Source organism: Thamnophis elegans, chromosome 9, assembly GCF_009769535.1.
Source record: "Thamnophis elegans isolate rThaEle1 chromosome 9, rThaEle1.pri, whole genome shotgun sequence".
Taxonomy (NCBI): Eukaryota; Metazoa; Chordata; class Lepidosauria; order Squamata; family Colubridae; genus Thamnophis; species Thamnophis elegans.
The window spans coordinates 75,297,698-75,310,592 of NC_045549.1; the positions used below are offsets into that span (position 1 = coordinate 75,297,698).

Here is a 12,895-nt window from a genome sequence, read left to right on the forward strand (position 1 = left end):
GGAGAAGAGGGAGGGAGGAAGGAAAGAAGAAAAAGAGGGAGGGAGGAAGGAAATACAAGAGGAAGGAAAGAAAATAAGAAAGGAAAGATGGATTGAAGGAAGTAAGGAAAGAAGGGAGGAAAATAGGGAGGAGGGAGGGAAAAGGAGGAAGGCTGGGAAGAAGGAAAAGAGGGAAGAAGGGGGAGGGAGGGAGGATAGTAGGAAAGAAAAAGAGGGAAGGAGAGAGGGAGGAAGGAAAAGATGAGGATGTAAGAGGGAGGGAGGAAAAAGGGGAGGGAGGGAGGAAGGAAGATTTTTCCTAAAACCACAGCTGTTGATGCCCATCTATTTATATCACTTCCTGCATTCTTTCCCACTATTAATTGCTGGAATTAGCCACGTTTATTCCTTCAGCAACTGTGTACATGTTCTCCAATAATTCTGAGACCGGAATATATATTATAAAATTGTAAAATTGTTCTACAAGGGCCATAAGTCGCTTTTTTTCAGCGCCCCTTTTCCTTTGTAAACAGAAGATGTCAATTTCGGATAAAGTGCTCCCCTCACTTTCCTATATGAAAAAAAATCCCCCCCGAAGCTGAAGCTATTTATAAATTAGTACTATTTTCTCGTTCTTGAGGGCCAAGGGGTGAAGAGGAACAGGCGTCTGGCTTTCCAGCTGATGAAAAAAGCCTCGTCAAAGGTAGAATCTATTCACAAGAATCAGGTTTTATTTTCTTATTATAATATAATTTCACGTATTTTATGAACAAAGCGTTGCCTGTTTTTCCCCCCCCTCCTTACATCTTCTATTCCGTATAATTCATTTTGCATCATATTTTCATTTGACATTTCATTATTTCTTATTTTCGTTTCATATTTTCCAGCTTAACCTTAATTTCTTTTTAAAATTTAAACAATGTCGTTAGTCGCCTCTGCAAATTATTCACATTTCAGGTATCATTTCCATCTGTTATTCTGTTTTTCTATCAACAATATATATCCCCGAGTTTAATTTTATATAGTAAACCTTTACATAATTCATTTAACATCATGTTTTCATTTCACAGTTCAATCGTCTTTTATTTTATTTTCACATTATCCAGCTGAACTTTAATTTCTTCTTAATATATAAACAGTACCATTATTTGCCTCTCCGAGTTAATCAAATTTTAGCCTATCAATTCCATCTATTATTCTGTTTGACTATTGATAATGTGTTTCCTCTAATTTTAATTTCATAAACACTTCACTTAGTTAATGATCCACAATTAATAATCTATTTCCCTCACATTTCTCAAGATCAGTTTTTTCCTGCCTGAGTGTAACACCTTGCTTTTCTCCCCATCCAATTTCGTTTTGTTGCAATTACTAACCTGGGTGGCAGCTTGTCCATTACATCTCTTCTTTTTTTTTTTAATTGAAAATTTTGAAAAAAAAAACTTTTACAAATGTTTACTTCCCTTCCCCTCCCTACCCAACCCCTCCAACCTCCCCTCCCCCCCCCGACTTCCCAGAACTAATACAGGGTATAAATCTTTAACAAAAATATTCTAAAATAAACTTTAAAAAAGTTAGTATCATCTTTCATTTGAGCTTTAACTCCTCTTTCGTTAGGCTAACTCTAAACAGATTATATCATTCCTTGTTTCTTCAATCATAAACTATCTGGAATTTCTTAGTCCCATATTTATTTTGAGTATAGTCAATCCATCTTCTCCACTCCGGTTTATATCTCTCATTGGAATGGTCCTTGAGATATGCTGATATTTTAGCCATCTCTGCTAAGTTTGTGACTTTTAATGTCCATTCTTGAATAGTAGGCAAATCTTCCTTCTTCCAGTATTGCGCCACCAACAGTCTTGCTGCGGTTATTAAATGCGAAATCAAGTTAGTCTCTATAACTGTACAATCAGTAATTATACCTAACAAAAATAACGGAGGGGTAAACTTTATCCTTTTTTTAAGAACATTTTGCATAATCCACCATATTTTTATCCAAAATGCTTTAACCTTTTTACAAGTCCACCATATATGATAGTATGTGGCATCAGCACAATCACATCTCCAGCATTTAGGTTGTAAATTCGGATACATAGAGGCCAGTTTTTTTTTAGGATTTAAATGCCATCTATAAAACATCTTATAAAAGTTTTCTCTCAAATTTTGGGCTTGTGTAAATTTTACATTTCTTACCCAAATCTTTTCCCGTGTATCCAACATTATTGGTTCTTCAAAATTTTGTGCCTACTTTATCATACAGTCTTTAACTAATTCTGTTTCCGAATCCATTCCTATTAATGCATTACCGGTATATGGTCTCTTTATATGCATTGGACTTTGATCGCTAATTTGTGGCCGAGGTGGCGCAGTGGTTAAATGCAGCACTGCAGGCTACTTCAGCTGACTGCTAGCTGCAGTTCGGCGGTTCAAATCTCACCGGCTCAGGGTTGACTCAGCCTTCCATCCTTCCGAGGTGGGTGAAATGAGGACCAGGATTGTTGTTGGGGGCAATATGCTGACTCTGTAAACCGCTTAGAGAGGGCTGAAAGCCCTATGAAGCGGTATATAAGTCTAACTGCTATTGCTATTGTTTTAGTAAATTATCCTCATCTTGCATAAAACCGATTTTTTGATCTTTACATCAAAAGATCATTACAACTTTTCTTGATTCCCCCCCCCCTTCCCCAATAGGGATTCCCCCAGGCAGTCAACGGCCTCGGCTGGTATTATCACAACTTTAAAAGAGATTATGACAAAGCAGCCAAATATTGGCTAAAAGCCGAAGCCATGGGTAGCCCAGATGCCTCCTTCAACCTCGGGGTTTTGCATTTAGATGGAATCTATCCAGGAGCAACGGGTAGAAATCGGGTAAGTAAGGGAACTTTGCATTGTCCCATAAACCAGCGGTCACCCAACCTTTTGGGCACCAAGGACAGGTTCCTTGGAGACAGAGATTTTGTTGTGGCCTGCCAGAGGAGCTGGCAGCAGATTCGGACAGTGGGGAGGTTGGGGAGGAAGATGGGCCAGTCCTGGAGTCTGGGGAAGGCTCTGAGGAGGGCTCTGCGTCAGAGGCAGAGAGGGGGCCAAGGCCGTCTGACAGTTATCAGAGATGGAGATCAGTGAGGCAGAAGAACAGCGGGAGCCTGTTCCCGATGTGCGCATGCGCAGAGCTGCCAGGAGAAGGGAACAGCTAAAGGACAAGGGCCAACTCGGGAGTAAAGGCACAGGTGGACAATGAATGGCCCCTCCCATAGGGAATAAAGAGGAGCAAAAGTGGAGAGGAGCAGTGGTGGGATTCAAGTTTTTTTCCTACTGGTTCTGTGGGCGTGGCTTGGTGGGCGTGGCTTGGTGGGTGCGGCAGGGGAAGGATACTGCAAACTCCTCATTCCCTCCGGATCAGCTGGGACTCGGGAGGCAGAGAATAGATGGGGGCGGGGCCAGCCAGAGGTGGTATTTACCGGTTCTCCGAACTACTCAAAATTTCCGCTACCGGTTCTCCAGAACTGGTCAGAAGCTTCTGAATACCACCTCTGGAGTGGAGTTTGCAGAAGACAATTAGTTTGTTTCATTAGTGTGAAGATTTGTTGGGGATTTTCAGAGAATCCTTGCCAAGTACTTTCTTGTACAGTGTTGCGTTTGGAAGATATAGGCCTGGCAGCTCTCCAAGCCTGATGAGGTCTGTGGCTGTCAATTCATCCTTGAAAGACTGTTTTCGAGGACTTTCCTGGATATGAATGAATATTAGCTTCATAAAAAGGGCTTTTGTTGGGATTTTGGGAAGCCTAGGACAGATTTATTCCCCTTCTGAGAAGCAAAGTCAACCAGGAAGCCAGATTCACTTAACAACCGTGTGACTAACTACGGCAGTCATAAAATGGGACAAAATTCACTTAACAAATCTCCCACTTAGCAGCAGAATTGTTGGGCTCAATTATGGTGGCGATTTGAGGACCTACCTGCACTTAAATTGTAAATGTGTTTCATGGGAGCTAGTAAACTATTTTGATTTTTTAAAGCAATGTAGAATGGAAGTTACCTCTGCAACGTCTTTTATTTTTCTCCCTTTGGCAGACTACGGCTGCTGGCTATTTCTACAAAGCCGCGGAGAAAGGTCATATGGAAGGGACTCTGCACTGCGCCCAATTCTACATTACAGGAAATCTACCAAGCTTTCCCCGGGATCCGGAAAAGGCAGTGCTGTGAGTAAGGAGAAAGGAGAAACGATTGCAAAAGAAAAATGTTACTTGGTTGACCCTAATCAGTATTAGGTGGTTAGTATGCTATATTTAAGGGGATGCATTTGCTCAGTGGCTAAGATACGGAGCTTGTTGATCGGTTTTTAGCATAGATGCTACCAGTGATGTGTGAATTGGGTGTTTTATGCAATGCCCAGGATATCTTGGGGGGGGGGGGGGGGAACGGTGGCTCAGGAAATAGCCAGGCTCCCGGTGTTTTTTTTTTAATGTGGAAAAACAGGTCCAAATGGCTCTTTGAGTATTTAAGGTTGCCGACCCTTGATATAGATGATGGATGATAGATAGATAGATAGATAGATAGATAGATAGATAGATAGATAGATAGATAGATAGATAGATAGATAGATAGATAGATGTAGGTAGGTAGGTAGGTAGGTAGGTAGATGAATAGATTAATTGATAATAGATTGATGGCAGAAAAAGATAGATGATAGATAGATAGAAATAGATAGAAAAAGATAGATAGATATAGATGATAGAAATAGATAGATGGATGGATGATAGATAGATTGATAATATAGATGATAGATAGATAAATAGATATAGATAAGATAGGTAGAATAAGATAGATGATAGATAGATGATAGATGATAGATGATAGATGATAGATGGATGGATGGATGGATGGATGGATAGATAGAAAGATAGATAGATAGATAGATAGATAGATAGATAGATAGATAGATAGATGTAGGTAGGTAGGTAGGTAGGTAGGTAGATGGATAGATTAATTGATGATAGATAGATTGATGGCAGAAAAAGATAGATGATAGATAGATAGAAAGAAAAAGATAGACAGATGATAGATGATAGAAATAGATAGATGGATGGATGATAGATAGATAGATACAGATAGATTACAGACAGATAGATGATAGGTAGGTAGGTAGATGATTGATAGATGGATACAGAGATAGATAGATAGATAGATAGATAGATAGATAGATAGATAGATAGATAGATAGATAGAGTTGATAGATCCATCCGTCCTTCCGTCCATCTGTCCGTCATCTCACCAGCTAGAGGCCCTGCTTGCCCCTAAGAGGTGCTTTTCCCATGCCCTCCTCCCCATTGGGGCATCCAAGGCTAAAGGAGGACGGACTCCATTCAGCCAAAATGGTGCTTCCCTTTCTCTCCTTTTCACATTCCTCCTTTCCTTGGCAGCTGGGCAAAACACGTGGCAGAAAAGAATGGCTACTTGGGCCACGTCATCCAGAAAGGACTCAGAGCCTACTTGGAGCTCTCTTGGTAAGTTTGTGGTGGATTTTTGCCACTGTGGAAAATGTGTTTTATGTTATTTTATTATTATTTTTTGAAGCTTCTTTGTTTTAGTTTAATTGGGAGTTGCTGTTTTGCTCTTCTCTTTGATTTTAGGAATGAGGCTCTTCTGTATTATATCCTTTCCGCGGAGACAGGAATTGAGGTGGCACAGACAAATTTAGCACATATCTGTGAAGAGAAGCCAGTGAGTATCTTTTTCCCCCACTACTACTACTACTACTACTACTACTACTACTACTACTACTACTGCTGTGCTGCTGCTTTCATTCTTCTCCTTCTCCTCTTCTTCCTCCGCCTCCTTCTTCCTCCTTCTCTTCTTTTTCTTCTTTTCCTTCTTATTTTCTTCCTCCTCCTCTTCTCTTCTTCCTCTTCCTCCTCCTCCTCTTCTTCTTTTCCTTTCCCGCTTCTTCTTTTGCTTCTTTTCCTCTTCCTCCTCCTTCTTCTCTCCTCCTCATCTTCTTTTCCTTCTTTTCCTCTTCTCTTCCTCCTCCCCTCTCTCCTTTCCTCCCCCTCTTCTTCCTCCTCCTCTTCTTCTTTTCATCTTCTCTTTCTCCTTCTTCTTTTCCTCTTCCTCCTCCTCCTCTTCTCTTCTTCCTCTTCCTCTTCCTCCTCCTTCTCTTCTTCTTTTCCTTTTCCTCTTCTTCTTTTGCTTCTTTTCCTCTTCCTCCTCCTCTTCTCTCCTCCTCCTCTTCTTTTCCTTCTTTTCCTCTTCTCTTCCTCCTCCCCTCTCTCCTTTCCTCCCCCTCTTCTTCCTCCTCCTCTTCTTCTTTTCATCTTCTCTTTCGCCTTCTTTTCCTCTCCTTCTTTTCTTTCTTCTTTTCCTCTTCTTCCTCCTCCTCCTCTTCTCTTTCTTCTCATTCTCCTCCTCCTCCTCCTCCAAAATCATTATTTTCCCATTATCCTTCCCAGAACTTGACAAAACGATACTTCTCCACCGACTGTGCTCGGAAGTACTATAATTTCTCCATTTCTCAAAGCACCGCTCCCTCTTTTGGTATGTATAACAGCTGATTAAAAAAATAATGCCTTGTGAGTATTATGGAGTCATGGAATATATTCTAGGTTTTTGGTTTTTTTGCTTGTTCTCCAGAATTAAATAAGAAACAGCAACTGATTAAAAACATTTGGTTTTGATGCTGAAGTTCTAGGCATCGACATTTAAATCATAACTAAATTAAATTAAATATAACAAAGAAAAACACGCTTCCAAAGCTTTAACGCAAGACTTTCTTCCCACAGCTTACTTGAAAGTAGGAGATTTTTACTACTATGGTGCTCAGAACCAGACCAGGGATTTGAATATGTCAGCCCGGATGTACGCACGAGCAGCGCTGATGGGAGATGCCCAGGTGGGTAACTGTTTTGACCCCCCTCTTTGCTCGTTCAGAAACGACAGCCACACACCCACAGCTTGCAAAGGAATGTCTTTATCAGTCCCGGCTTTTGCTGGCTGCGAGCCCAAAATAAACATAGATAAATTCTCTGGCAAGAAGTTAAACAGCAAATGCAAAAACAAACCCTCACAGCAAACCAGGTTTACATAAAGCAAATCACTTATCCAAGTGCTTCTTTGAATCATGAACACGAACTAGAACAGGAACGGAACGGAACTAAGGAACGACGTTGACTTCTGCAACTAAGGCGTGGCACCATCAGTCTTTTATCCACAGGAGGAGAGCCTTAACGAGCCACAGCTGCTTGTTATCTTCTCCTGTGAGCATCCTGAAACCACTCACAGGAGATTTCTGTGTCAGTCTGATAGCAGCTCCAAAGGCTCCTACCGAGCCACAACACTATCCCCCACCGCAGGGCCCTTCCTCCGGGTCTGACGGTCCGGATGCGGTCGGAATGGATTGTCCATAAGATGGCCCGCACTCATCTCCTGTGTTTCCTCCTTCGTGATTCCCAAATTCCTGCAGGAACATTCCCCTTGATCCAACGCTCCCCAGGTATCCGGTGGCCACCACGTCTCCTCCCGCCCTGCGTGGCGTCGACGCCCCATCCAGGGTCCTCCACCCTCTCCAAGGCCGACCCACCAGCCCCCGTGCTGTCGGAGTCTGGCGGCAGCTCTAACAGCTCCGGCCGAGCCCTAACACCCTGTCCAGGGTTCTCCACCTCCTCCAAGGCCAACTCATAAGACCCCTCACCTTTGGAGTCTGGCGGCAGCTCCACCGACTCCTGCCAGGCCACCACAGTAGCAGACGGTTAGCCTATCAAACATGAAGCCTTCAAAAATGGCATCAGGCTCTAGTCAAGCTTCCCCTCCTCTTACAAGCACCCCAAATCCGGACTCAGTCCAGTTCCCGAGTTACGACTCTGTAACACTCTGGTTTGGCACAGCCACTAAAGAGAAGAGGGACGGGCTTCAACCGGTGGTTAGGACAGCAGAAAACACAACTGCATGACTCAAAACTGTCCCATTGAAAACGTGTTCCCGTTGAGAATAAACAGAGAGCCAGTTTGTTTGGTGAAAAACTTTATCTCGATCTAAGGAATTAGGTGATAACCAGCACTAAATGACTATGATACAAAGGTAAGCGAATCCAAGTCAGTTCTAACAAAGTTGCCGTATATATATCATTACCCTGCCCAGCTCCACCCACAGATCCACCCAGATGACAGCCCTCATCACTAGCACCGATCCCCATGACCCTCAGCCCCCCTCAGCCACACACACACACCCCCCACTGAGTGTCATCATTGCCTCCCTCCTTATCGGCTGCATCCACGTAGAAGAGTTACTTCAGTGTAGGCGGTTGCACCCGAGTGGAAGAGTTACTTCAGAGTAGGGGGTTGCAACGGAGTAGAAGCGTTACTTCAGAGTAACTGACAATTGTATTTTATGGTGGAGTGGTGCAGTGGCCTAGAGGTGGAACTCTCGCCTCGCGATCAGGAGGCCGTGAGTTCGATCCTAGGTAGAGGCAGGTGTTTCTCTCTCCGGGCACGCTGAAATTATATCTGCTGAATATAATTCCGCATTGGTGACAGGAAGAGCATCTGGCCAGGAAACCCTCAGCTCCATTTAGTTGCCCAGACTCCACCCTGCAAGGGGTCATTAAAGAGACAATAATGCTTGTATTTTATGATTATGATCATGATTTATCGCTTGATGTTTGTATGAACCCTGAGAGCTTCTGCACCAGAGACAAATTCCTTGTGTGTCACACATGGCCAATTAAGCTCTTTCTATTCTGTTCTATTCCATTCTATTCCTTATTCCATTTCATATGTTTAAATGTTTAAATGTTTAAATGTTTATTAACATTTGTAGGCCGCCCTTTTCCCTGAGGGGACTCAGGGCGGCTCACATAAAATCAGGAAAGGGAATACAAACAATGACGTAGACACATATAATAAAAATAATAAGCAACATTCATTCATCATTCGGGAGGGGTGGCTATCCTTGTCCCCAGGCCTGACGGGCTAGCCAGTTCTTAAGGGCTGTGCGGAAGGCCTGGACGGTGGTGAGGGTACGAATCTCCACGGGGAGCTCGTTCCAAAGGGTCGGGGCTACTACTGAGAAGGCCCTCCTCCTTGTAGTTGCCAGCCGGCACTGGCTGGCCGATGGAATGCGGAGGAGGCCCAATCTATGAGATCTAATTCTATTCTGTTATGTTCTATTCCTTATTCCATTCCTTGTTCTACTCTGCTCTACTCTACTTCTATTCTATTCTATTCCATTCTTATTCTTATTCTATTCTCTTCTCTTCTATTCCTTCCATATTCTGTTCTATTCTATTCTACTCTGCTCTGCTCTGCTCCTATTCTGTTGTGTTCTGTTCTATTTTTATTCTAGTCTATTCCTTCCATATTCTATTCTTTCCATATTTTGTTCTCTTCTACTCTACACTACTCTGCTCTGCTCTACTCCAATTCTATTCTATTCTTATTCTAGTCTATTCCTTCCATATTCTATTCTTTCCATATTCTGTTCTATTCTATTCTCTTATTCTATTCTATTCTTATTCTATTCTATTTTCCATATTCCATTCTTTCCATATTTTGTTCTATTCTATTCTATTCTATTCTATTCTACTCTACTCTACTCTACTCTACTCCTATCCTATTCCATTCCATTCCATTCTTTGCTATGCTATGCTATGCTATGCCATGCTATGCTATTGGAATCTTACCAGCAAGACAGTCCAATTAACCATCATTTTATCTCTTCCAGGGATTCTTTAATTTGGCTCTTCTTCTGGAAGAAGGTTATTCTATCCCAAGTTCCCTTTTAGATCGTTTAGAAATCGACAGCACTGCCCACTCCAGAAATATGCCCCTCCATCAAGAGCTTTATGAAAGGTAGGCCTGTTCTTCCCCCCCCCCCCTTTGTTTTCTTTTTGACAGATCCTGAAGTCAAGAGTTGAACATTTAGAGTGGTGTCTGTGGAACATGAGTTAGAAGTGAGTTGTGGGAATGAAGCCTTCAGTTCTCCTTCTGCACAAACGCTCGGAAAGAAACAGGACTAGAGACGAGGTGAATTCTGGTTCAAAAGTGCGGACAATTGTCACTTCCCGGTTGAGAGCCATGTTGAGCCAAAACATCCGTTTTGCAACGGGGCAACATTTCAAGTTCAGAAGCTCAAGATCAGAAGCTCAAATCAGGGGTGGGTTCTGGCATGACTGCCATTCACTCGTGCATTGCAATAGAAATTGTTCTGCGCATGAACAGAACCGAAAAACAAGATGGCCGCAGCGATGGAGGCGACTGGGGAAACAGTTCAGGGGCGTGGCACAGATGTGGGTTCCTACCAGTTCGCATCGGTTCGGAGGAACTGGTAGTGGAAACGGCGACTGGGTCTCCGAACCGGTAGGGGACGGCATGCTCTCCACGCCCCTGAACCAGTTCCCCGGTCTCTGTGACATCTTTTTTTTTGACGCTTTTAAATGTTCTGTACATGCAAAATCATGCACGGACCGAACTGGCAGTAATGCCAGCAGAAACTCACCCCTGGCGTGGCAGGCCTGGGTCGTTGCCTGCTCCAGAGACCCAGGCCGCCATACCGCTACCAAACAGATCCGTATTGGTAAGAGCCCACCACGGACTCGAATTGCAATTAGAATCTTTGAGATAACCCATAGGTACTCTGCACGGGTGCTTCTTGTAAGTAAGCTGCAAGAATTAATGTTTTCCGGTCAGCTGATGACCTGAGCAGCTGGCAGTCGATTTCAACAAATCAGAATAGAGCTGGAAGGGACCTTGGAGATCTTCTAGTCCAACCCCCTGCTCAAGGAGGAGGCCCTATGCCATTTCAACTAGGTGGCAGTCCAGTCTTTTCTTAAAAACCTCCAGGGATGGAAGCCCCCACAACTTCTGAAGGTAAGCTTTTCAATTAGATCAGTGTTTCTCAACCTTGGCAACTTGAAGATGTCTGGACTTCAACTCCCAGAATTCCCCAGCCAGCGAATGCTGGCTGGGGAATTCTGGGAGTTGAAGTCTGGACATCTTCAAGTTGCCAAGGTTGAGAAACACTGGATTAGATAATTGTTCTCACTGTTAGGAAATTCCTCCTTAGTTCTAAGTTGCTTCTCTCCTTGATGAGTTTCCACCCATTGCTTCTTGTCCTGCCTTCAGGTGCTTTGGAGAATAGCTTGACTCTCTCTTCTTTGGGGCAGCCCCTTAAATAGCGCCGATCAAGGGAGATAGCCACCATCTATGCGCTCACAGTCCTTAATGCAGCCTTTAGCAATAGCAATAGCAGTTAGACTTATATACCGCTTCATAGGGCTTCCAGCCCTCTCTAAGCGGTTTACAGAGTCAGCACATCGCCCCCACAGTCTGGGTCCTCATTTTACCCACCTCGGAAGGATGGAAGGCTGAGTCAACCTTGAGCCGGTGAGATTTGAACAGCCGAACTGCAGAACTGCAGTCAGCTGAAGTAGCCTGCAGTGCTGCATTTAACCACTGCGCCACCTCGGCTTCTGTTCTTAAGGACAGAAAAATTAAACCTCACTCCTTAGCCATTTGGAATTTTATTTGTTACTTTGGGAATATTACGATCCTCCAGAACATCAAGTATGACTGCAATCCCTCGGCGAGTGGCTTTTCTTGGGGGGAAAAAAAAGAATTTTAAATACAATTTTTAAAATTTAGGGAAAACATGAGTCTTTAAATTAAACAGCAGACGTGTGCCTAGAATCACAGATTTTCGGGCCGTTGACAATGAATAGATGTTCCCAAGTGGAGCTAGAATGTTAATTTTAAATTAATTAGAAGAATGCCTCTTTTGGGAAACGGGAGCTGGTTTTGTTTGAAGTGAAAAAGAAACTTTGACGGGACTTTGAGGATTGGAGACTAGAGGGAGCTAGAGGATAATAAAGAGTATAATTGAAGGAAGAATGGGAGCAAAATATTTAACAGTGACTTTTTAAGGGATAGTTTTGAAAACCAGCCCTCGAAACTGTACGACATGATGGATAGATGGAGGTCAGTGGTGGGATTCAAATAATTTAACCACCGGTTCTCTGCCCGAATGATTTCCTCCAACAACCAGTTCACCAAACTACTCAGAAAGTTAACAACCGGTTCTCCCGAAGTGGTGCGAACCGGCTGAATCCCACCACACATTCCTCATGTGTGTCGCAATGACGCTTGGCTAATAAAGAATTCTATAAGGCCTAAATCTTACAAATTATTGAACTTACTTTTTAATACGTTACGTAATGTTCTTCCACAGATGCTGGAATTACAGCCACCAAGACTCTGTCAACCCATGCTCGCTAGCCTTGCTTTACCTACGACTGAGGATTTGGTCCAACAACATTTTCCATTCTGACCCGGTGAGTATACTCCTCCGTTGCCCTTTGGAGTAAATGCTGGAGATTTTGTGGCTCTAATGCCAACTTCTGCTTTGTTGCAGATCTACTATTTGGGCTGTTTCTCTCCCTATTTGTTGGTTGCTTTCGTCATTTGGCGTTTCTGGTCTCTTTCAGGTAATTATTTACATTAGCAATAGCATTTAAACGTATATCCCATTTCACGGTGCTTTGCAGCCCCGTCTAAGCGGTTTACAGAATCCGCCTCTTGCCCCCCAACAATCTGGGTCCTTGTTTTACCAACCTCGGAAGGACAGAAGGCTGAGTCAACCTTGAGCCAGTCAGGATCGAACTGCTGGCAGTCGGCAGAGTTAGCCTGCAATACTGCATTCTAACCACTGGGAAGGAAGGAAGGAAGGAAGGAAGGAAAGAAGGGCAACAGCAATAGCATTTAAACTTATATCCCACTTTGCAGTGCTTTACAGCCCCCTATGTGCTAATCGTTCCTGACTCCAGGGGGCAGTGCTCATCTCCATTTCAAAGCCGAAGAGCTAGCGCTGTCGGAAGATGTCTCCGTGGTCATGTAGCTGGCATGACTCAACGCCAAAGGCGCACGGAATG

General features: G+C 43.4%; 1 protein-coding gene across 1 annotated transcript in view; it reads left to right on the plus strand.

Annotated features, from left to right (window-relative positions):
• Positions 1 to 12,895, plus strand: part of SEL1L3 (SEL1L family member 3) — a 36,149-nt gene that overhangs the window by 19,131 nt on the left and 4,123 nt on the right. Inside the window, exons 14-23 of the mRNA XM_032224273.1 lie at positions 620 to 682; positions 2,674 to 2,850; positions 4,054 to 4,181; positions 5,403 to 5,486; positions 5,613 to 5,703; positions 6,429 to 6,513; positions 6,759 to 6,868; positions 9,694 to 9,821; positions 12,196 to 12,298; positions 12,379 to 12,451. Of these exons, the coding sequence (XP_032080164.1) occupies positions 620 to 682; positions 2,674 to 2,850; positions 4,054 to 4,181; positions 5,403 to 5,486; positions 5,613 to 5,703; positions 6,429 to 6,513; positions 6,759 to 6,868; positions 9,694 to 9,821; positions 12,196 to 12,298; positions 12,379 to 12,451 (1,042 nt within the window). The remainder of the gene's footprint in view (positions 1 to 619; positions 683 to 2,673; positions 2,851 to 4,053; positions 4,182 to 5,402; positions 5,487 to 5,612; positions 5,704 to 6,428; positions 6,514 to 6,758; positions 6,869 to 9,693; positions 9,822 to 12,195; positions 12,299 to 12,378; positions 12,452 to 12,895) is intronic.